General features: G+C 47.9%; 10 protein-coding genes across 10 annotated transcripts; 4 read left to right on the top strand and 6 right to left on the bottom strand.

Annotated features, from left to right (window-relative positions):
- Window positions 1–2,082: 2,082 nt before the first annotated feature.
- BX661DRAFT_199034 (uncharacterized protein) lies at window positions 2,083–3,111 on the bottom strand (the record flags this gene model as incomplete). The annotated part of the gene is made up of 1 exon (XM_051538289.1): window positions 2,083–3,111. One exon carries the CDS (start codon window positions 3,109–3,111, stop codon window positions 2,083–2,085), a length of 1,029 nt encoding a protein of 342 aa, XP_051391107.1.
- Window positions 3,112–3,467: 356 nt separating this feature from the next.
- Window positions 3,468–4,606, bottom strand: BX661DRAFT_184050 (uncharacterized protein). Its single transcript, XM_051536387.1, is given in 3 exon segments — window positions 3,468–4,345; window positions 4,381–4,547; window positions 4,566–4,606. The coding sequence occupies 2 exon segments, from the start codon at window positions 4,533–4,535 to the stop codon at window positions 3,547–3,549; spliced, it is 954 nt and encodes a 317-aa protein (XP_051391106.1). The 5' UTR covers window positions 4,536–4,547; window positions 4,566–4,606; the 3' UTR covers window positions 3,468–3,546.
- Window positions 4,607–5,033: 427 nt separating this feature from the next.
- Window positions 5,034–6,183, bottom strand: BX661DRAFT_184045 (translation initiation factor eIF 4e-like domain-containing protein). Its single transcript, XM_051536386.1, has 2 exons — window positions 5,990–6,183; window positions 5,034–5,856 (listed from the first exon to the last, which is right to left on the bottom strand). The coding sequence occupies exon 2, from the start codon at window positions 5,795–5,797 to the stop codon at window positions 5,174–5,176; it is 624 nt and encodes a 207-aa protein (XP_051391105.1). The 5' UTR covers window positions 5,798–5,856; window positions 5,990–6,183; the 3' UTR covers window positions 5,034–5,173.
- Window positions 6,184–6,270: 87 nt separating this feature from the next.
- Window positions 6,271–7,216, top strand: BX661DRAFT_184044 (ribosomal protein S5 domain 2-type protein). The gene is given in 2 exon segments (XM_051536385.1): window positions 6,271–6,822; window positions 6,834–7,216. 2 exon segments carry the CDS (start codon window positions 6,377–6,379, stop codon window positions 7,165–7,167), a joined length of 780 nt encoding a protein of 259 aa, XP_051391104.1. The 5' UTR covers window positions 6,271–6,376; the 3' UTR covers window positions 7,168–7,216.
- A 2,609-nt stretch (window positions 7,217–9,825) lies between these two features.
- BX661DRAFT_184042 (40S ribosomal protein S13) lies at window positions 9,826–10,965 on the top strand. Its single transcript, XM_051536384.1, has 2 exons — window positions 9,826–10,396; window positions 10,767–10,965. Exons 1-2 carry the CDS (start codon window positions 9,975–9,977, stop codon window positions 10,798–10,800), a joined length of 456 nt encoding a protein of 151 aa, XP_051391103.1. The 5' UTR covers window positions 9,826–9,974; the 3' UTR covers window positions 10,801–10,965.
- Window positions 10,966–12,895: 1,930 nt separating this feature from the next.
- BX661DRAFT_33788 (uncharacterized protein) lies at window positions 12,896–14,148 on the top strand. Its single transcript, XM_051539089.1, has one exon. It carries the CDS (start codon window positions 13,039–13,041, stop codon window positions 13,936–13,938), a length of 900 nt encoding a protein of 299 aa, XP_051391102.1. The 5' UTR covers window positions 12,896–13,038; the 3' UTR covers window positions 13,939–14,148.
- A 192-nt stretch (window positions 14,149–14,340) lies between these two features.
- BX661DRAFT_194074 (thymidylate synthase/dCMP hydroxymethylase domain-containing protein) lies at window positions 14,341–15,267 on the bottom strand (the record flags this gene model as incomplete). The annotated part of the gene is made up of 3 exons (XM_051537848.1): window positions 14,341–14,565; window positions 14,597–14,767; window positions 14,806–15,267. The coding sequence occupies 3 exons, from the start codon at window positions 15,265–15,267 to the stop codon at window positions 14,341–14,343; spliced, it is 858 nt and encodes a 285-aa protein (XP_051391101.1).
- A 215-nt stretch (window positions 15,268–15,482) lies between these two features.
- BX661DRAFT_206025 (uncharacterized protein) lies at window positions 15,483–17,273 on the bottom strand (the record flags this gene model as incomplete). Its single annotated transcript, XM_051538609.1, has 3 exons — window positions 17,118–17,273; window positions 16,004–16,861; window positions 15,483–15,863 (listed from the first exon to the last, which is right to left on the bottom strand). The coding sequence occupies exons 1-3, from the start codon at window positions 17,151–17,153 to the stop codon at window positions 15,483–15,485; spliced, it is 1,275 nt and encodes a 424-aa protein (XP_051391100.1). The 5' UTR covers window positions 17,154–17,273.
- Window positions 17,274–17,518: 245 nt separating this feature from the next.
- BX661DRAFT_184038 (uncharacterized protein) lies at window positions 17,519–18,514 on the top strand. The gene is made up of 2 exons (XM_051536383.1): window positions 17,519–18,098; window positions 18,145–18,514. Exons 1-2 carry the CDS (start codon window positions 17,680–17,682, stop codon window positions 18,440–18,442), a joined length of 717 nt encoding a protein of 238 aa, XP_051391099.1. The 5' UTR covers window positions 17,519–17,679; the 3' UTR covers window positions 18,443–18,514.
- Window positions 18,445–20,558, bottom strand: BX661DRAFT_213937 (CBF/Mak21 family-domain-containing protein; the record flags this gene model as incomplete). The annotated part of the gene is made up of 3 exons (XM_051538746.1): window positions 18,445–19,584; window positions 19,632–20,375; window positions 20,529–20,558. The coding sequence occupies 3 exons, from the start codon at window positions 20,556–20,558 to the stop codon at window positions 18,772–18,774; spliced, it is 1,587 nt and encodes a 528-aa protein (XP_051391098.1). The 3' UTR covers window positions 18,445–18,771.
- Between the last annotated feature and the right edge of the window lie 182 nt (window positions 20,559–20,740).

Below are 20,740 nucleotides of genomic sequence, written 5' to 3'. Positions count from 1 at the left end.
CTTAACATGTATCCTGTTACTAATTTCCGTAGAAGTGAAGCCACTGTGAGCCATTGACTTGATGATGTTGGCCTTGTTGCGAGTGGTGATCATGACTCAATAATAGTAAAGTTAGGAATGTTTAAATATACTTTTGGTAATATAGAATAAAATAAAAATGGCGCAGTTATAATTTAAAAATAGTATTGTTACACAGCCCGAGGATATGGAGATAAACGCTGAGGGCGAAAATCACGAAACAGATTCTCGTCAGCTAACAGATGGATCTGACATGGACCAAATCACAGGGGATCAAATCAGACGCCACAACTGACATCCGGACATACTGCCTGTCCTGAAATGGATGTGCTGGGCGTGAGAATACGGATACGCCAACTATGCCATATCAGAGACTGGGTTACTTTCATAAGGGCCAGTTCTCGCAAAGGAGCACACAACTGCAATGAATACCACAAGACAAGAAGATATATATATAAGGCGAGGGCGGCGATAATAGCACTTTAAAACACTAGTAATAAAACCCCTTATAATTCCACACCCATCATTTAGCACTATCATAGTAGTGCTCCCCACCCCCTCTTACATAACAGTATGTCGTCAATAGACCGTTCTAAGCCTGGTGCTCAATTTTTAAAGTTTAGGGCTTCATATATATATTTTTTTTTTACAATTTAGGCATTTTATTACACAAGAATCCATGTATAAATTCTAAAAAGTTTATCTTTAATATTAGTTTGTACAACAACAAACTAGCAAACATCACGCAACTTACACTGATATATGCAGTTGTACTAAAGTATATTCATAATAAAACCGAGATGTTATTTGGGCCATCAGGGTAAAATATACACCAAATACAAAAGTTGATGGCCCAAAAAATTGACAGTGTTCATGTCTGCTGTATCTCAATATTCAATATATTCTTAGCAATGTTGCGCAGCCCAAGGATATGGAAGTGGATATCGAGGTTGAGAATCGTGAAACGAGTTTTCATCAACATGCTGATTAACAGGGCATAGATGGTACCATGTAGGATCAAATCAGGGGACATAATGTTGACACCTTGATATGGCCCCCAGTTGATAATATATATATATATATGTATGAGTGCGCATATGCAAGGATCATAACCTTGATACCCCAAGACACCAGTCTGTAGAAGAACTAGTTCTCACCAGCAAAGTGCACAACTAGCGAAATGCACAGCAAAGACGACGATATATATATATATAAGATTAAGCTGGCCCTAGTTCTACTTTTGATTCCCTTGATAATAAAAACTATAACAAAACCCAAACATACTTTTAACACTAGACAACTAGTGCTCCCCTCAAATTACAACATTAGTACTTGTTTGCAAGAGTGTTAAAAAGGAATATTTCAGACAGCTAGTATTAAATTTGAATTAATGAAACAAATACCACTGCTGAAAAATTGAAAAATTATCTGAAGAAAAGAGTTTGTCCAATATTTGCGTATTTGGAAATTTTCTCGTTGGTTTGCAGTTCGACTGGCGAGTATTTTTGTAATAAACAATAGTATTTTCAACACTGTCGTACTTCAGGAGCTTTATAAGTTATTCTATTACCTTTCTAACTGTTGTATCTTCTTTATAAGGAATGGCGACCGGGGATTTGATTTTGTTGTTGGCATTGTTTTCATCAAAGTCGATTTCAATGACGCTAGATACATTATACCAAAGCCCCATTTTCGCAGAGTGGTGTGTTTGCTCCTAGTATTTGTTCGTGTTAAAAAAAATAAAGTATCAAAATATTTGGTTGAAAATATATTGTTTTAAAGTGACAAAAAAACTAATAAAATTGTGCTAAATGCGTCGTCTATATAGTGTGTCTCAAACAGACACGCTATATGAAAAACGCTACAGTACTCGTGATGTCTGACTGGACAAACGACTAGTTGACTGCAACCTTTTTTTACTCTCATGTTTTATACAATACACACACATGTTTCCAGTCACACAAGGGGGGCTCAAATACAAAAAGAAACATTCGAATTATAAGGCAGGTTCAAATTATACGAATATTTTTTAAACATTCAGTAACTAAAGGAAAGGAAAATCGCTTACTTCTTGCTGCTCGAGCCAGACTCCTCCTCCTCGTCATCATCCTCCTCGTCATCATCCTCATCCGCAAACTCGTCATCCGAGTCGTCGTCGACGATCATGGGGTAAGAAATGCGGATACCGTAGATACCAAAGTCCTTGAGCCAGGCAACGACGTAGTAGCGGCCGGGGAAGTGGTAGGTCTTGAACGAGTCACCTTGGAGCCAGAGACCTTCTCCAGCAGGAGACAACCTCTGCTTGTGGTCCTTGAGAAGGGCAAGGCCAAGCTCGGCGGGACCGGCAGTGACCTCATCATCCTCGAAGGGGAACTCCTCGTCGCTGAGGTTGATGGCGTCATGGCTGTGGCTACAGTGCTCGCCATGGACATGCTCATCATCCTCATCCTCATCAACATCGGCGGCAGCAGACTTGCCCTTGGAAGTGGCCTCCTCTTCCTCCTCATCATCCTCCTCCTCATCGTCCTCCTCCTCATCCTCCTCATTGGTCCTCATCTCCCAGTCATCATCACCCTCATCCTCGGAATCCTCATAAGCGCAGTCCATCTCGTGTTCAAGGGTAATCTTGGCAAAGTCAACGGCGTTCTCGGGCAGATCCTTGAAATCCTTCTTGTACATGTGAGAGATATCCACCTCGTACAGGCAGAAGGGGCGAACAATAATGTTATCCTCAATCTCCTCCTCGGTCAGCTCCAACTCCTTGATCGTGGCCAGGTCCTCCTCAGAAAGATCGTACTTAATGTTATCATCAAGGCTCTTGCACAATTCACGGACTTCGCCGTCAATTCCAGCGCGGACCAGCATGGCGCGGTGACGAGCGGCAGACAGCTCCTTGTCCTCGGGGTCGTAGACCATGCCGATGGGAGACAGATCGGCAGCAATCTTCTCTTGAATAAGACCCTGGTACTCGCCATCGTAGTCGTTCTCGAGAGCCTTCTCAATGACGCCCTCCTCGAACATGTAGGAGATGAACTCGTCATAGCGCTGCTCGTCGGTCTTGCCGTCGGCGGGGATAGCTTGAAGGTAGGACATTGTCTTTGGTTTATACAAAAGGAATGCGTTAAATAGGAGTGGGTATTGATATAAAAATGTACAAGTAAAACAAAAAAACAAACACTGGAGGAAAAAACTAGAATCGACCAAAGGCCGCAGCGGGCAGCAAGCTGCCTTTTAAGTGTGTCCGTGAAAGGAAAAATATTTTACATCCAAAAAACGAGGAGCGCAAAATTTTTTCCAGTTGTTTTTTGTTGGGATTTATCGGAATTTATCGTTGGGCTATGTGCTCATCGCCGAGGAAAAAAAAAGAGCAAAGGTTCAATCTGGTCTTGATCGATTAACGCATCGAAAACACGCGAGATATAATTGGCGGAGGGTAATTACACTAGGAAAAAATCACATGCGCATTTGGCGCTTCAAAATTGATTTATAATGGTAAAAAAACGGCTAAAAAGCATACGTGTTTTATGCTCACTTGAGCTTGTTCCGGATGGCGTCCGCAGCGTTGGACAAGGGCTTGTGAGTAATTTTGGGCGCAGACTTTGGGATCAGCCAGGTCAGACCCAAGCGCTGAGCTGTTCTCGCCGACCACGGCAAAATGGCCGCGGTTATGCCCAATCTCAGCGGCGTCAAGCACTTATGCACGGCATATCCAACAATAATAATGGTCGCCCACTTGTCCGCACCACCACTCTCGCCCTCTTCCATCTTCTGTGCAGCCTTCTGCAGCCTGGGAATGTACTGGCCCAGGTACGAGTTGATAGTGAACACCAGGCTGTCGCCTCCCAGCCACACGCCCCATATGCAGATGCCCAGGTCGATGAACGAAACCATGAGGTATGCCACGATGGCCACGCGCCCGTACTGCTGCATCAGCACCTTAAAGCGGCTGGGCTTCTTGTCGTTGGGCTCGCTGCCGCCGGCTGTTCCTTGGCTGCCTGATGACTCTGTACCGCGCTCCAAGTCTTTGTTGAGCAAACTGTCCTCAGCCTCGCTGCCGCTGGGACTGCCGCTCCTTTCGCGCCCGCTGCTGAGGTTGCGTGCAATAACAGACGACGCAGCCGACGACGATGTTGTCGACACTGGTGTGGTGGGAACAGAAATTGAGTAGTGTGTGGCCATTCTTGCGAAGCTCGGTACTAGAGATTTAAATGTGGTGGTCGATGTAGAGAATCTCCGAGTTGGTAAAATGAATCTAGTAAGCTGCTGAGGTCGCGAAAGAGTAAATAGAGACTTGATAATGGTGGGAGAGAAGTGGAGAAAAAGGGCGCTTGTAGAATGGTAGCGGAAAAGATGGAAAAGGACTGTCTTTGTGTGTACGGCTGCTTTGGCTGACAATGGGCAGCAGTGTGCAGTGGGCCTGGTCTTGGCGTTTTTGCATCTAGGCCAAATTGATTGGTGTAACTTGTCAAGCTTGGAAGAGGCTGAACCTGGGCCGGCTGACGGTGCTTCCAGGTCATTGAGCCTGTGGTGCGGATATGCCGGTGCTGGCCTGTGTGTGGATATGCCGGTGCTGGCCTTGAAGCCAGTGCTGGCGCTGGTGGCTGCAGCGCTGTTGAAAAGGCGCAGTGCCAGTTGGCCGCCCCAGAGCAGTTGCGATGAAGCGATCGCGCCTGGACGAGCGAGTTTGAGGCCTATGTTATTCATATCGAACCTAGCAAAAAAAGAAAGCGAATTGTAATCCCCTGAATCGAAGTTGAATTTGAAAAGCCTGCGGCCGTGTGCTAAAAAATGCGAGTGCAAGTATATTTTAAAAAAAATTGAGGCCGATGTCAGAGAGAAAAAAAGGTTAATGTTTGTTGCACAGGGATCAAAAGTAGCGCAGAAAAAAGAAAGGAAATCTTTGGCATTTGCCGCTTCGTCGCTTCAATTGTGTAGCCTGATGCCAAGACAGAACTCGGCAGTATAACGACAAAACAGCTCCACCAAGCAAGCGGGATAAATGGCAAATTGATTGCAAAATAAAATAAAAACATTTTTTTCGCAACATTTCTCGTATTGCGACAAATAAAAAAGTATGCACTGCACCCATGTTAAGCTGCGCTCTCCCTTAAAGAAAAATCTAACCCAAAATCATGTTCTCCTCTTTCGTGTGCGTCTAAACTGTGTACGCAACGCTGTTGCCAGTCTTAGAACTGTCGCTGTGCGCAAAGTACTCCAGCGGATGGCTGACGCCAAGGACGCTCTTGAAATGGCGGCCGATGTTCTCGCACGCCTCCTGGTCATCAGCGTTGCGGGTCCAAATGGCAATACGGAAGCAGCTCTTTCTGTTTGAGAACACGGCGCCACAGACATCGGGGCTCGAGTCAAACGACTCGCCAATGCAGGCCAAAAGAGTGTGCAGCCAGTGCTCATTCACCTTCTCGCCGATGCTGCGCTGGAACTGGTAGCCCCACTTGCCACCACGCGCGTTGGCTGCGTCTTCCCACATGGGCCTGACGCCCTTGCGGAACAGATGGTAGTTGGATCCGTTGGGCAGGTCCGATGCAATGGCCACGTTGTTGTACACGCCCCAAAAGTCTTCAACGGCCTTCAGAGTCACGATTTCCTTCAGGTTGGCTGTCCAGTTCGATGTGCTTGTCCGCTTGCTCGGGTTGTCAAACCACAGCGTCCATTCCGAGTTGAGTCCGTGCAGGGCGTTAAAGTCTTTGGCATCGTTGAGAACTGTTTTGACTTCCTGCGTGATGTTGTCGCTGCTGCCTGCTGCCTGAACGTCTGTCATTATTTTGAATGAGAAAGATATGTATACCCGTTGGTCTGTAAGTTTGCGTGTCTAAAATTCTACAAACAAGTAAAACAAAGAATACAGGGAAAATACAGAGAAAGGGGGATTTGAACTTTAAGTGCATCATGCCGACTCTTTGGCATTGAATTACCCTTTTCGTTTTCGGGGATCTGAGACTTTGATACTTACAAAAAATTTTGTGTAAACAAGTCGCCTATTTTATCGCCCGCGTTCTTTCGTCGTTTGTGCTATTGCAAAACCGATTCAAGGTTGTATGGAAAAAGAAGTGGTATAGAGTAATTCAAAATGAATGAAATTAAAGAGAAAAAAAGAAAATCAAAGAGGCAAAGAAACGCTGCCAAATAAGCCTTGCTCTCAAAATTAGGGCGCACGCTCAACAAAAAATGCTAATCACTTGATATTTTTAGTTGAGCCAATTTCATTTTTCTCGCAGCCCAAGCAAAGGTTTACTTTCCTTTCTCGCGTTTTTTTCAGCTGTTGCGTGTTGTCAACCTTTACATATCCAAATTTAGCACTTTTTTTAAAATATTTTTTTAAAGTTTCAAACCAACAGCAATGTCAGCCAATATTATTGACCGGAGACGAATTAATGGGCCGCAGCGCAGCGTCGAGCCCATATACCCAAAGCAACCCACATCCACCTCATCCGCTGGCCGCCCCGACGGACGGGCACAGAACGCTGTGCGGCCGATATTCGTGAAAACTGGACCACTCTCGCCCCAAGCGTCCTCAGCAGCCTGCCCCTCGGGATCAGCCTACTACGAGCAGGGCAAGATTCGCATCAGCTGTGCCATCTACGGACCCCGCCAGGGCCGTAAGAGCAACACACGCATGGGTGCATTCGACTGCGACTTCAAGTACGCGCCCTTTTCGTGCAGCTGGAAGAGATCGCATATGCGGACCTCAGATGAGAAGGAGATTGCGCTGATGCTCGAGCAGGCCATCTCGCCCGCATTCGTCTGGAGGCGTACCCGAAGGCCAGCATCGACGCTTTTGTCACGGTTATCGAGAGCGACGGCAAGGCCGCCACGATCAGTGCCGCGATCAATTGTATTTCAGCCGCGCTAGTTGACGCTGGAATTGAGCTGTATGACAGTGTGGCAGCGTGCTCTGTTGCGCTGAGCGGGTCGCAGTGGATCTACGATTGCACGCAGGAGGAGGAGGACAAGGCCGAGTGTTCGCTGATGATGGCGCGCATGCCCAGCGCCGATGAGGTCACGTACCTGCTGCAACACGGCAAGACTTCGCCTGCACAGACCGAGCAGGCGATCCAGGCGAGCGCTGGCGTGTGCACCCAGGTGTACGCGGTCATCTGCCACTACCTGCAAGCATCCTTGGAGCAATAACCACAGATGCAGGCAGTGGTTTAATTTCCAAAATAAAAAATAAAAAGCATATATTAGGTTACAAGTTGATCAAAAAATAATTTTGTAATTTTCGTGCGTACGCTATCAGGACGGCGGCATCGACGGCGCACTGATGTGTCTTTTGACCTCATGAAGCGCAAAGCTGCCCACCCCTCGCACGCTCTGCATGCTGGGAGCGAGCCCGCCGATAATTACCAGCTCAGCCAATAGGATGATAAACAGTGCGCCGATGAGCATCAGCGGGTACCTGCTCATGCAAAAGACAACGAGCTGGCCGATGCGGCTGATAATGTCTTGCTGCTGTTGCGGCTCGGCATACACTTTTGTTGACCCAGAGCTAATCGACCGCTGCTGCTGCTTCTGAGGTTGCTGCTGAGGCTGCTGCTGATATTGTTGTTGCTGCTGCTGCTGGCCCAATGCCAGCTCCTGGCGCTGTCGGTCCTCGAGCATGTGCAAACGCATGTCCAGGGCACCCAGAAGTCTTACAATATCGTCTAGCTTGGACTCATCTGACGACTGGCCGCGCTCTGCTGGTTGAGCTCACGCTGAATAGCAAACACAATGTCTTTAGTTTCCAGCATGGTCTCGCGCAGCGTCCTCACCTGGCCCTCAAACTCAACACTGGCAGGTGATGTCCGAAAACCACTGGGCTGGTCGGCAGCAGGCTCAGTAGAGCCCGAATCGGCCAGCCTCTGACTTAGTTGGGCGCCTACCCTCTCGGCGGCATCACAACCATGCTCAGCTCAGTGACATCCACCTCTGGCTCGCATCGTTGTCGAGCATCAGTTGCCCCTGCAGTCCAGTGTTCAACACATCAATAGTCGAGTTCAGCCGCGACGAGAGATCAATAAGGTTAGAGTGGCTGTTTCTCCGAGAACCAGGCCAGCGCGGTGGGTCCTCCCTGTTTAGAACCAGCGGCACAGGCCTGTAAAACCTGTGCTCCAACTGCTTTCCCGTGACACTCAGAAAAAACGAGGACTCTGGCAGACTCAAGTTAGTATTGGTCTCGTCGCCCTGCTCGAGCATTTCAGAACTGTCGTCTGGGCGGATCGAGCTGAGTTGAGACAGCTGGTCGGATGATTGCCCGTATACTCCGCTCAGCATGTGCTCGCTCATGTTGTCAAAGCTGACCAGGATATTGTCCGAACTGTGCTTGGGTGCTATGACCTCGGGTTCGGGCTGTTCGTCCATTTGCAGCTTCCTGTTGCGAAAGAATACGCGCACTTTATCAATCCGCCGACGCTGTTCTGTTCTCGGCGTCTTTGTAAACATAGTCATTCCTTTGGTAATGGGCTGTCTGAGCGGCGTGCACATTTGCTCGTCCGCATTTTCGCCGCTGTTTTTATCGACGCCACTGCTGTTGCTGTTGCTGTCCTCGGATACAGCCAATGGCTGGGATCCATTGGATTTTTCAGACAATATGTCCTGAATAATAACGATGCATCGGGCTTCTCTGTGGCAGGCGCAGCGGGTTTCTGGATTTCCAGAATCTTGCTCCTCTCGCCGGTTTGCGCGACTGGCAACGTTTGACCTCTTCCCTGCAGTGTGGTCGGCAACACAATCGGCACAATTTCTCCCGCCTGGAATCCGGCTTGAGACTCGCAGACCCGTGCGCTCGGCTCCATCTGGCCTAGACATATAATCCGGCACCACAGCGCTCGAAGACGACCCGCTCCTGATTTTGTTTAAAATGCTTCCCGCCCGTTTGGATGCTTTCAGCTGGAGCACAGCCCTGACATATGGGCGACATCTGTACTCTTACTATGTCGTCCGCCAGCGGCTTGAGTGTCAGCTTTGGAAAACATGACATCAATGTTAGCTCTTCAGGCTGCTCCCCCTGCCCTTCTTCGATGGGGACTCCTTGTCGTCTGCATACCTGAATCTGCCGCGCTCCATGGCTGCATTGTCTATCATCTCCGCAGGCAACGGTGGCCTCCTGGGTGTCTGGCTGACCCGCTGTCTCTGATAGATTTGACTGTCAGCTGTCCCAGCTTTTCGAATGCCATGGGCGTTCCCGGAACCACTTTTTCAGCTCGTCCTCCTCGGTTTCGTCCAGGAACATTGCCGTGTTTCCGGGTCGTCGCTGTCGCTGTTGCCGCTGTGGATGCCTGCATCGCTGGAAGCTGCTTTGGCGATACTTTTATTGTCCGGGAGAAATGGGTCGTGAGGTATGTTGCCAAATGACTCCAACACTACTGTTGTGCCGCTGCCGTTCTTTCGTGCTGGCTCGCCGAATTGCCTTGTTGACCTGCGTGGCTGTGCTTTGGGCACATCGTTCCTCTTTCCGAGAATGTTTTTGTTAATTTGCCAGCCTGAAGCCCGTCCTCGGCTGTGTCAGTAAAAGCGGACATTTCAATTGTGTGATAGTGGAAATGCGAGAAACAAGAAAAGATAACCAAAATATTAAATAACGCACAAGTTGACAGCGGGAGACGAAAATTAAGTCTAAAAAATCAGAAAGTAAACAAAGAAAAACAAATGAGGTCCAACCACCAACAATTGCGCGCAAGTGTCACCTGACACTTTGGCTATCGACTCGAGCGAGCCGATTAAAGTGCATAGCGAGCCCTTGACCCTCCATCTTTTTTATGTGCCCGAGCTGCGAGTGAAAATTTTTCTCTCTCATTCCTCGCCACTCCTCTTTCCAATCCACCCATGCCAGCGAGCAAAATAAAGCGCGCGGGCGAAAAAAGCACTTTTTGAATCTCTCTTTCCACATTCACGCAAATCTCACCTTTGGGTTTTTTTTAGTACTTTAAATTCACCTAAACAACTAATTCTCTAAAATGGGTCGCATGTACACTTCCGGCAAGGGTATCAGCAAGTCTGCTGCCCCCTACCGCCGCACCCCGGCGTCGTGGGTCAAGGCCACCCCCGAGGACGTCTGCGAGCAGATCTGCAAGCTGGCGCGCAAGGGTACCACCCCCTCCCAGATCGGTGTCATTCTGCGTGACTCCCAGGGTGTCCCCCTCGTCAACGCCATTACCGGTACCAAGGTTGTCCGCATTCTGCGCGCCAACGGCCTTGCTCCCGAGATCCCCGAGGACCTGTACTTCCTTATCAAGAAGGCCGTCTCCGTCCGCAAGCACCTCGAGCGCAACCGCAAGGATTTTGACGCCAAGTACCGCGTGATTCTCATTGAGGCCCGTATCAGCCGTCTTGCCCGCTACTACATTGCCTGCGGTCAGCTCCCTCCTAACTGGAAGTAGTAAGTATCCATTTTGATGTTTTGTCAGTTTTGTTTGATCTGTATGCGTGTTTTTTTATGTGGACATTGCCTTGGGTTTAGCAAACGGGGTAGCGGGAGTTATATAATAAACCTGCAAGTTTTATTATGGACCTCCGCTGTCTCCTCTCCATGTCAAACAAGCACAGTGGATATTTTTCTATTGCGCTTGGGGAGCGTGATGCCTTTTCCTCCACTTTTTTACTGTCACTATACAGCAAAAAAGGGACAGAAGGCTCGCGCGCGTTGCTTTGCTTTGCGATAGTCGTCAAATGGCTGTATTACTAACTACTTTATCATTTTGCATGTCGAACTGTTTTTTTTGCTTGTCTCTTTTTTTGCATTTGTGTAGCGTTGCCAGCACCGCCTCCACCATCGTCTCCTAAGCAGCTCACTCGTGCTGTTCTTATTGGAAACGGCGAATCATTGGCACACTCTGCTCCTTCTATTTTGTGTATTTCTGTCCCAAGCTGTCCAAGAAAAAAGATTTATACAATTGTTTGTGTGTTTTGTGGTTGTGTTTATCAAATAAAATCATCATTTAAAAAGAACATTATTTCAATTAGCTTGTCATTTACAATTTATAAAAGCAATACTTTCATTAAATGTTATCTTGTTTTGCACAAGCATTTGTTTATTTAAAAGTTGCAAAGACGCTGAAAAAATTATAATAGTATTTGCATGATGGAAACTACATATAAAATGTGCGGACTGTATGAACGAAATACATGTACTAAGTTGTGCTGGAGTCGTACCTTTGATATATGCAACGCGATACCACGAACAATATATTTTCGTGCCTTGTCGTGCCATTTCCAACACAACTTATTTAGTTATAACTTTTAAAGTTATTGAGCTACCAATTATAAGGTCCCAAATTTGTTTGAAGCTTGGCAAGGTTTATTATTATAACTAAAACTAATTTTATCCATACCTTGGCTTAGATTGCGTTTTTGCACATATTCCTGCTTTAGCATTACAAACGTTGTTGTGCAATCAAAGCTCCAAGTTTTATTGTACCTTTGTTATCTTTCACGCTAACGGATATGGCTTTCGGAACATATTTAAACATCAAAGAATCTAATTTTGAATCCAAAGCTTTCTTGATAATTTCAAGGGCTGTAAGTCGGATGGATATATGAACGTTTCATGACGAAAATAACAGTCTTTGCATTTTGAACCCAATTTAATGAGGATCTCTTTTTCGCTCAATTCTCCCCAACTCTCATCTACAGTTAAATTAATTTTACCTTTACTTTTTAAATCATAAATATCAACCTTTACCTTTTTATCCATAGTTGTGTGCAATATATATGTTTTTTAAGGTGTAGAAAAATGAATATTAAACGCTATTATAATGCGCAAACAAATTGATGAAATGAAGGGCTGCTGGGAATTGTAACAAACGGTGTGCTTTATATAATATTGCTGGCCGCATAAAACTTCGAAATAAATACATCCTATGTTTGAAAAATTACAGCTCATTATATATCATGCTGAAAACCCCTAATTTTTTGATATGTATGTAGCTGTGCCCATTGTATTTCTGCTAATGTGCTTTTAAATGTCGCTGTAAATATTTTATAAGACAAAAACAAGACTTGGTACGCTTTACCCCTTCGTCTCTACTTTTTGTCCTTATTCAATAAGCTATAATTATAAGGGCAAAGAAATCCGCTAACATGCCTAGCCAAGATTTTGCATGCTGGTTGTTCTATGGAATTAATTGCACTTCGACAATTGTCAATTTGAGAAATATCAGGGGTTTGCGAATTTAATTAAACGCACCCACATTTCACTTGTTTATTCGCTTATTCTATTCTATTCTAATTTGTAAATGTTTAAAAGGCATGCTGTTACAAAAAATTTAAAAAAATGCAAATGGAGAATTGAAATGAACGGGCTCGAGCAAAGTCTTCAAAACTTGGGCTGACCACCCACTCGTTCTCTCTCCCCCATACCAATCTTCTTTCTCAATTTATTCTCATTTTCAATTACTCGTATGTCTTTTCCTACCTCCTTGCATCCCGCTCGTCCACAATTTTCCCCCACTTTTTTCTAAAAATTTTGGTATCCAGCACTTGTGCGACCAATATAGACAATATTGTTGCTCAATAACTGTCCAATATAGTGTTTGGTATAGCACTTTAGCAATATCTGACATTGGGTATGATTGCCAAAAATACACATGTATTATATGTAGATATGAATAAGAAATATAAGCGTCTACACACCGAGATATCAAATACCTGCAATTAATTTTCATATCAGCTTGTGCCCATGGCGTGAACATGCATTTTTGAGCAATTTTATTTGAAACAGAGGATATCCTCTTTTCTGATCAGGTGGGTTGGTTGTGGATTAATGGATTACACTTGCCTTATTAATTTAGAAAGGCTGCTATCGCTCTCTGTTCGACAAATCCCAATAAAAGCAGAGTCGCATCATATTTACATCGCGGATTTGTTGCTTATTATTCTTACCTGGCCTTATTTATTTGTTAATTCATGTTCACGTTCCAATTAATTTTTTAATGTTCCAAGCCAATCCAATCCAATCCAATTCAACTCTTACTTTTATCTTTGAATTCGACAAAAAAATATAACAATTCCCCTTTAAACCATATGCCGAGAAAAGCAACACGAAAAGGGCTTTTGAGGGCTTTTAGTCCGCGCGTAGGCTACGCATACGACCTGCGTATGCAATACCACTGCGACTTAGACGACACCGATGATCCGCACCCGGAGGACCCACGGCGAACCTACTGGATCCACAACCTTCTTGAACGCTCCGACCTTTTAAGCCTTATGCACGCAGTAAAAATATTCCCCGCAACCGACACACAAATCCTCCGAGTCCACCGAAGCCACTACATAAATTCTCTAGAGAAAACCAAAGTAATGGAAAGGGCGTCGCTTATAGATGAGCAGAATAAGTATGATTCAGTGTATCTCTGTTCTGAATCTTATTATTGCGCAAAGTTGAGTGCTGGTGGGCTATTATCGTTGTGTCACGAGGTTGTGAGTGGGAGGTTGGATAGTGGATTTGCTATAGTTAGACCACCGGGACATCATGCTTGCAAGTCTAAGGCTATGGGGTTCTGTCTTTTGAATAACATTGCTATTGCTATCGAGGATATTCTTTTGAATGGGTTGGCAGAGCGCATCATGGTGGTAGACTGGGATATTCATCATGGTAATGGTATTCAAGATATATTTATCCGCAATCCCAACGTACTTTATTGCTCTTTGCATAGGTACGATGGTGGTGATTTTTACCCGGCAAGTAACGAGGGCAATATGGATAAGGTCGGCAAGGATGCCGGGCGTGGGTTCAATATCAATATCCCTTGGGTAACCAGCGGTATGGGCGATGGCGACTACCTATATGCGTTTAATCAGCTCATAATCCCGTGGCCAAGCAATTCAGGCCGGATTTCATTATCATCGCATCAGGTTTCGACGCAGCCATATGCGATCCCATCGGCGAATGCAATGTTAGCCCCGAATGCTACGCCACAATGACCCATATGCTGAAGGAAATCAACAACGGCAAAATCGTTCTGTCCCTTGAGGGTGGATACAACCTGGACGCCATTGCTAACTCTGCTTTGGGATGCGTCAAGGCGCTTTTGGGTATCAAGTGGAGGGCTGGTTTATTCCCGAGCAGGCCATATATAATGCGTATGCAACTTTGTCTGCAGCTGAGATTAATGGCGTGTCGATAGGTCCGCAGGTTTACAGGGATGAATGGAAGGCTGATGGGGGTTGGGATCCAAAGGTTGAAGTCCCGAGTGTTTCAACGCGGGGCCGTCGGTTTTGGGCAAAGAGGTCGTGATGAGGTTGTGCGCATTCAAAAGCAATATTGGAAGTGCTCTAAAAATGGTTTATATTCATTACGAATTAAAAAAGGGATAAAAAATATAACTAAACAGCCATGTCCATATGGATTTTGCCATGGGGCGTGTACCCGACGAGTTCCAGATCCTCAATGGTAAAGTCTTCAATCCTCTCCGGAACGCGGTTAATGATAAGCCTCGGGAACGGCCTCGGCTCCCTCTCAATTTGCACATTCAGGGCCTCCACATGGTTGGCGTAAATATGTGTGTCCCCCATGCAATGCACAAACACACCAGGCTTCAACCCCGTAACCTTTGCAATCAGCCTAGTGAGCAGCGCATACGAGCAATATTAAACGGAACACCCAGCCCAATATCGCACGATCTCTGGTACATCTGCACGACAACGTGGCTTGATCCGTCCCTGGGTTAGAAACAAAGAACTGGGCAAACATGTGGCACGGAGGCAGCGCCATTTTATGAATATCAGCAGGATTCCACGCACTCATTATATTCTGCGATCCGTCGGATCCTCACGAATCTTCCTTATAACCTCGCTCAATTGATCCACGCCTTGTCCGGTATAATCCCTGTCAGCATCAACATACTCTGCCCCAAAGTGTCTCCACTGGAACCCATACACAGGCCCCAAATCACCCTCACGTCTGTGCGTTAATCCGCGCGAATCCAGAAACTCTCGGCTACCATTACCGTCCCAAATATGCACTCCTTGGGCACGCAGAGTGTGGGCATCGGTTTGGCCGCGGATAAACCAGAGGAGCTCCTCGACTACGCCGCGCCAGAATACCCGCTTGGTTGTCAAAAGTGGGAAAGTGTCGTTGTTGAGATTAAAGCGGAGCTGTGGGGGTGCAAAAAGTGCAATGGTGCCGGTGCCTGTGCGGTCGTTGCGCGTCTCGCCGGTCTCCAGGATATCGCGGATGAGCGAGAGGTACTGGGTTTCCTCTGAATTGCCTGTCTCGCGGCTGGGTGGTGCTGCTGAATCGGTTGCGGTCATTCTGAATGCGAGCAATGGCAAGTTTTATAATAATAAAATAAAATGTTTTCCAACTGTTCTGTGGAAAATAGAAAAGAAATGGACAAATCTTTCGTTTATTATTCGACTGCGGCGCGTAACAAACAAACAAACGTGATGGGGTGAGAAGGGGGAAGTAAAAAAAAGAGAAAAACGCGATCGACGCGCGTGAAGCCATTTCAATTTTTGGCAACTAACTAAAAAATAGTGCCCAGCACCTCGAGATAGATTGCCAGGCTCGAGTTACGGCGCAGATGTGCCAGGAACTCAGCATATGTCATAAAATCCGGGTCCTCAGGCACGGCCTCGGCGAAGATCTCGTCAACCATCATGGCGACAGCATCATGGCCCAGTGCCTCCATGACAGCGCATCCATCGTCCTCTGCGCGGTCATGCCAGAATGTCGGAGCCAGCGCCAGCTCCAGCCTCGACGGAGCGTCTACAGAAGCGCTCAGCGCAAGCGACTCGCTGCCAGCGACAGCTGGGAGTGCATCCGTGATTGGCAGCAGGGCGGTGTGGTCGCGCACGGACTCCAGCACCTCGAGGCGCGCAGCCACGTCCTCGCGCCGCGCCTCAACCTGGGCGCGCAGCGCCACAACGTCCTTCTCCAGCCCCGACGGTGAGTCCGCGGGATGTGCGCTGTGAAGGCAGCCGACACGGGCTGGCCCGGCAGCAGCTTGGCCGGCTCGTCCAGGACGTCGCTCTCGAGACTGCGCACCATGTTCTTGGTCAGCTCGCGGTTCGTGTCGGCAAAGGCCTCCAGCATAGTGCGCAGATCGTCGCGACCCACGCGGTCATCGCCATCAACATCGTACGCGCGGAACACAGCCGGGGCCTTCTCGTCCAGCGAGCCCTTCGTGTACACCGAAAACCCGCACGCCATCTCCTCAAAGGTCAATGCGCCGTCGCCGTCGGCGTCGTAGAACGCAAACAGCCGCGCGCCCAGCACCGACTGCGCGCCACCAAACTGCCCCAGGCAGCGGTAGAACGTGTCGCGTGTAATGACGTCTGTGCCATGCTCAGCCGATGCCAGGACGCAGAACTCGCCGTAGAGGCTGCTCAGGTCCGCGCGGTCCAAGTGCGTCGCGTCCTCCAGCCGCTTGCGTACGCTACGGTCCAAGTCCCGCGGCACCAGCACGCCCGGAAACATGCGGCGCACCAGCGGCGTGCGCGCACTCACAAGCGGCGGCAGCGGAACGTTGATTTTCAGCAGCATGTGCTGTGCGTGCAGATCGTGCGCCTCGCATGCGCTGCACAGGTCGACGTCGGCGCACTGCGCGCACTTGTACCGCACGCCGCGGATCGGCGTCTCGCGGCAGCTGTTGCACGTGGTGCCGCGGTGCACAATGCCGTTGCGCCGCGATACGTCCTCGGCCAGTGTGCACAGCAGGTGCAGCAGCTTCATGTTGGCGTCGGCTGGCGATTCAGAGTCGGACGAGTCAGAGTCGAATGACTCGAATGAGCCAAGCAAGTCGGGTCCTGTTGCAGCAGCAGCTGCCGCTGCTGCCACTGCTGCTGCAGCCACTGGCTCCGGGCTGCTCTCAACTGTGCTCACTTCATGCGTGTCCACAGATGGCTGTCGCCGCCGGTGCCGCCTGATTGACTGCGTCCGTCGCAGCGGTGGTTTGCGTTTGTGCTTGCGTTTGTACTTGTGTTTTCGGCTTCCGATGGGTGTGCGCCGTCAGCGTTTGTCGTTACGGCTTGGTTCTGCCGCCGCCACCGCCTGCTGCTTCTCCCTCTCCTTCAACTCCGCTATGGCCTTCATCTCTGGCCGCAGAATATATCATGATCCCAGAGACGACAACAAACAAGCCCAGGATAGCGATGCTTACCCGCGGAACAACGCTCCCGCCTGCCGAATCTGCCATTAATAAATCAATAATAATAGCAGCGCTCTGTGTGTGATTGAGTTGAAATTGAATTCAGATGCAATTATTAAAAAATCCAATTGAGAAGAAAAAAGGGTTTTGTTTATGCAGCAAGCAAGGGGTCACAATTCTGACATCAGACCTTCCAACCCTTTTCTTGTTTTCTTGTCAGAGCATTGGCCATATCAACAGCATTCTCTATTTCTATGCCAGGCCAATGAAACGAGAGTCCCGAGCCAGCTCAAAGCGCTGACCGTAATTCAGGCGACCCATCATAAAAGTCCCCCACCTTTAAAGTTTGGTAAAGATGAAGGAGCTCCGCAACAACAATCATTCGACCAACGATTCAAAAGTGGCGTGACACAATGATTACTCGCATACTCGAATATATAAAGCGCTTATCTCGTTTTGTGTTTTGAAAGGTCTGAGATAGTCATCCTTTCATCTTTACTTTCTTTCTCTCTTCGTTTTACAACTATTTTAATTATTATTCATTCTTTAGTATCATTTTTATATTATATACACAATGACTTCTAGATACGCACAGAAAAAGGCCGACGCCGAGGCCCTCGACAAGGTGATCATGAGCGACAGTCTGCTTGCCCTCGGTGCAACCTTTATCGGCGGTAGCGTTCTCAGCGCCATTGCCTACAGGTTCTCCCCCACCTACCGCAGCATCCCCATATCTGCTAAAACCGCCCTCATCCTCGGCCCTTCCATCGGCGCCTTCTACATCCGCGGCGAGCATGTCGGCGCGGAGTACCGGCGCAACAAATACCTCACCATGCTGGAGCCCGAGGAACGCCAGGAGGCCCTAAGGCGCCAAGAGGCTATTGCCGTGCGCAACACCTTTATCGAGAAATCCTCGGATTACATCACAGCACATAGATGGTCGATTCTCGGGTACACCTGGTTAGCGGGTATTTCCGGGTCGCTTTACCACCTGTATAGGCAGAAGGCATGACTGGAACCCAGAAGGCCGTGCAGGCAGAATGTACGCTCAGCTTATCACGCTTATTGGTATTCTTTCGACCGCCGCTATTGCTTCGTTGAGCGATAAGTCTGGAGACAAGCATGCGAAGCATAATAGTGCTGCATTGGAGGCCGCGCTGGCTGGGGATATGAAGGTCAATGATATGTATAGCATTCATCCGCATGGCTCCAACCACCACAACCACCAGGTGGAACAGCTGAACCAGAAGAAGGCTCAGCTGAGCTCGGGCGCCCCTGCTGTCGTTGAGGACGGTGTTTCAGCTGCTGCTGTTGCTGCTGCTGATGTCAAGGAGTAACCTCCAAATAAATATATTTTTTTACTGGACAATTTGTGCGACAAATAAACAAATACAAACTTAAAACAGCCGATTTTTTTAATCAAGCGCCGCTTTATGTAAGGGCAGGAGGATCCTGCCTTTTCCCCCTTTTTTTGCGTCTAGCTTTTTTTTTGCGTAACCTGCATATCGCGATTAATTCCAGAATATACCAACCAGATCTGGTATTGTTGTTGTAGTCTCATCAGTAATTCTAAATATGGTCAAATAAAGTATAATTGTTGTATTTTATAAATCAAATTTTGTGCAACCTAAATCTGTCATACCTCCATTATCCCAATATAATAGATTCAAAGAACCAAAAACTCGCCAATAGCATCTCCTGCGCGCAGCAGCGTGGTTGGCGTCTGGACGGCCAACGCCGGTGCCTTCTTCAGCTTACGCGAGCTGTCACTCTCAAAGAACGTAGCGTACGTATGATCCAAAAAGTCCTCAAGCATAAACTTTGGCTTATGGAAGGGTTCGCTAAAGATCTTTGCCAGTGTAGCAATGTTCGGGTAATAGTGGTTCTGCAGCGTCTCCATTTCCCACAGCGAGCTATGGATGGCCATGCATTTTGCCAGATCAGGCTCGTCAGCCAAATACGGATCCTCTCCCTCAATGACTGTCTCCTCGCCGGTCTCGTCGTCGTATCCGGGCATGCGGTGGATCAGCGCCATGCACCGAGGATGGGCCTTGAGCAAGTTGTAGACCACAGGAATAGCAATGACTGCTCCCGAGGGTGGCGCAGAAAGAGCCAAGCGCGCAATACGCTTGATGAACGCCGCCACCAGGTATGCGGGCAGATGGCTGGAGCCAAGGAAAATATCAAACAGGCGGAAGAACCTCGCGCGGTACTTGACATGGAAAAGGTTGCGGTCAAACAGCGCATAAAGTTTCTCATAGAACTGCGGATAGTTGAGGTTGTAGTCGGTAATCAGCGTGAATAGGCCGTTGAGGGCCAGCAAGCTGACGGATCCTCCGGCATCATATGAGTTGCTCAAAAGTCCATCAGGCTCTTGGCATCCACCATGTGCGGCATAATGCGCTTGTGCAGAATCATGAGGATCTGCTTGTAAACATCCGCCGTCATCGGCTGCCGCATCAGCGCCAACCACGCCTCGCTAAACGCCTTTTTGTGATCCGCCGGAATAAGCACTGCAGGTTCGACCTTTTGGCCCTCAGGCACGCTGACCCACATGGAGTCAAGCTGGGCCACCTCTGCCTTGGGCATCACCCGCACCATGTTCATCACCGTAAATGCATTATGGACAAACACCTCGGTCCCTTCCAAAAGTGCACTGGCACGCGATGCACTGCTGCTGGCGCCATTGCGTCGACTACCCTTGAACGGATCATAGTCGGGCGACAGGATCTTGGCCACGTCGCGGTAAAAGTACATCCGCAGGTCATCGTACGAGTTGAGATACGAGTCAGCCAGTGTACGCAGCAAATGCTCACTGGCCTTGTTATTATCCAAAACACACTCGAGGGTCGCCAGGTATCCCTCATTAGGGAACTCGTAAGCGCCAGACAACTGCGTCATATTCTGGCCCTCCTTCCCAAGCATCTGCAACGAGAGCTTCAAAGCTGCAACCTGCATTGCTGCCTCGCCGTTCCGGATCATCGTGCGCAGGAGATCCGTGTACTGGTTATAGTTGTCGCGAAGCCAGTCGCTGACCTTTGAGGACGCTGGGTTCTCCCGATCCTTGTGCCGTGTAATGAGTCCTTTTGCCCACAAAGCAGTGTATATGCGGCCCAGGGAGCCAATTGCCACGAAGGCTGCCTCATCTTTAATGCCTTTAGCCACACCGAATATCTCCACAATGTCGTTGAGGTTCTGCTGGCTGCTCAGCACGCTGGCCTCCCACCGGCGCACGCTTTCGGTCAGCTTTGTGGCACTGCCTTTGTCATCCTAAGATGCAAAAAATATATAAGAATTTTTGGGAGAAACATAATTATTAATATACGTGTTGAGTATATGAAGCCATGTCTGAAGGAGGAAAGGCAAAAAACAGCGCGAGCTGGTATGTCATTTTGTTATTGTCCTATTATTATTATCTCGTACCTTTATGCTCGAATGCTTTCTCTTTGACATTGTTGTTCGTCTTGGTACAAGGCTGCCGATTTCAATAAAGTGCAAATAAAAATAAACAAGCAAGTATGAAAAAAACTGACCAGATCAAATAAAAAAGTTGGAGAATTGGTGATATTTTTTCTTTGCCGCTTCCAAGCACGAAATGACAAGCACAAGTCAAGCTTTTTTCACTTTTTTTCACT

This window comes from Kickxella alabastrina, assembly GCF_025024165.1.
Source record: "Kickxella alabastrina strain RSA 675 chromosome Unknown BX661scaffold_14, whole genome shotgun sequence".
NCBI lineage: Eukaryota > Fungi > Kickxellomycota > Kickxellomycetes > Kickxellales > Kickxellaceae > Kickxella > Kickxella alabastrina.
Note: the sequence above shows the minus strand (reverse complement) of the source record. Positions and strands in the feature narration are given on the sequence as shown.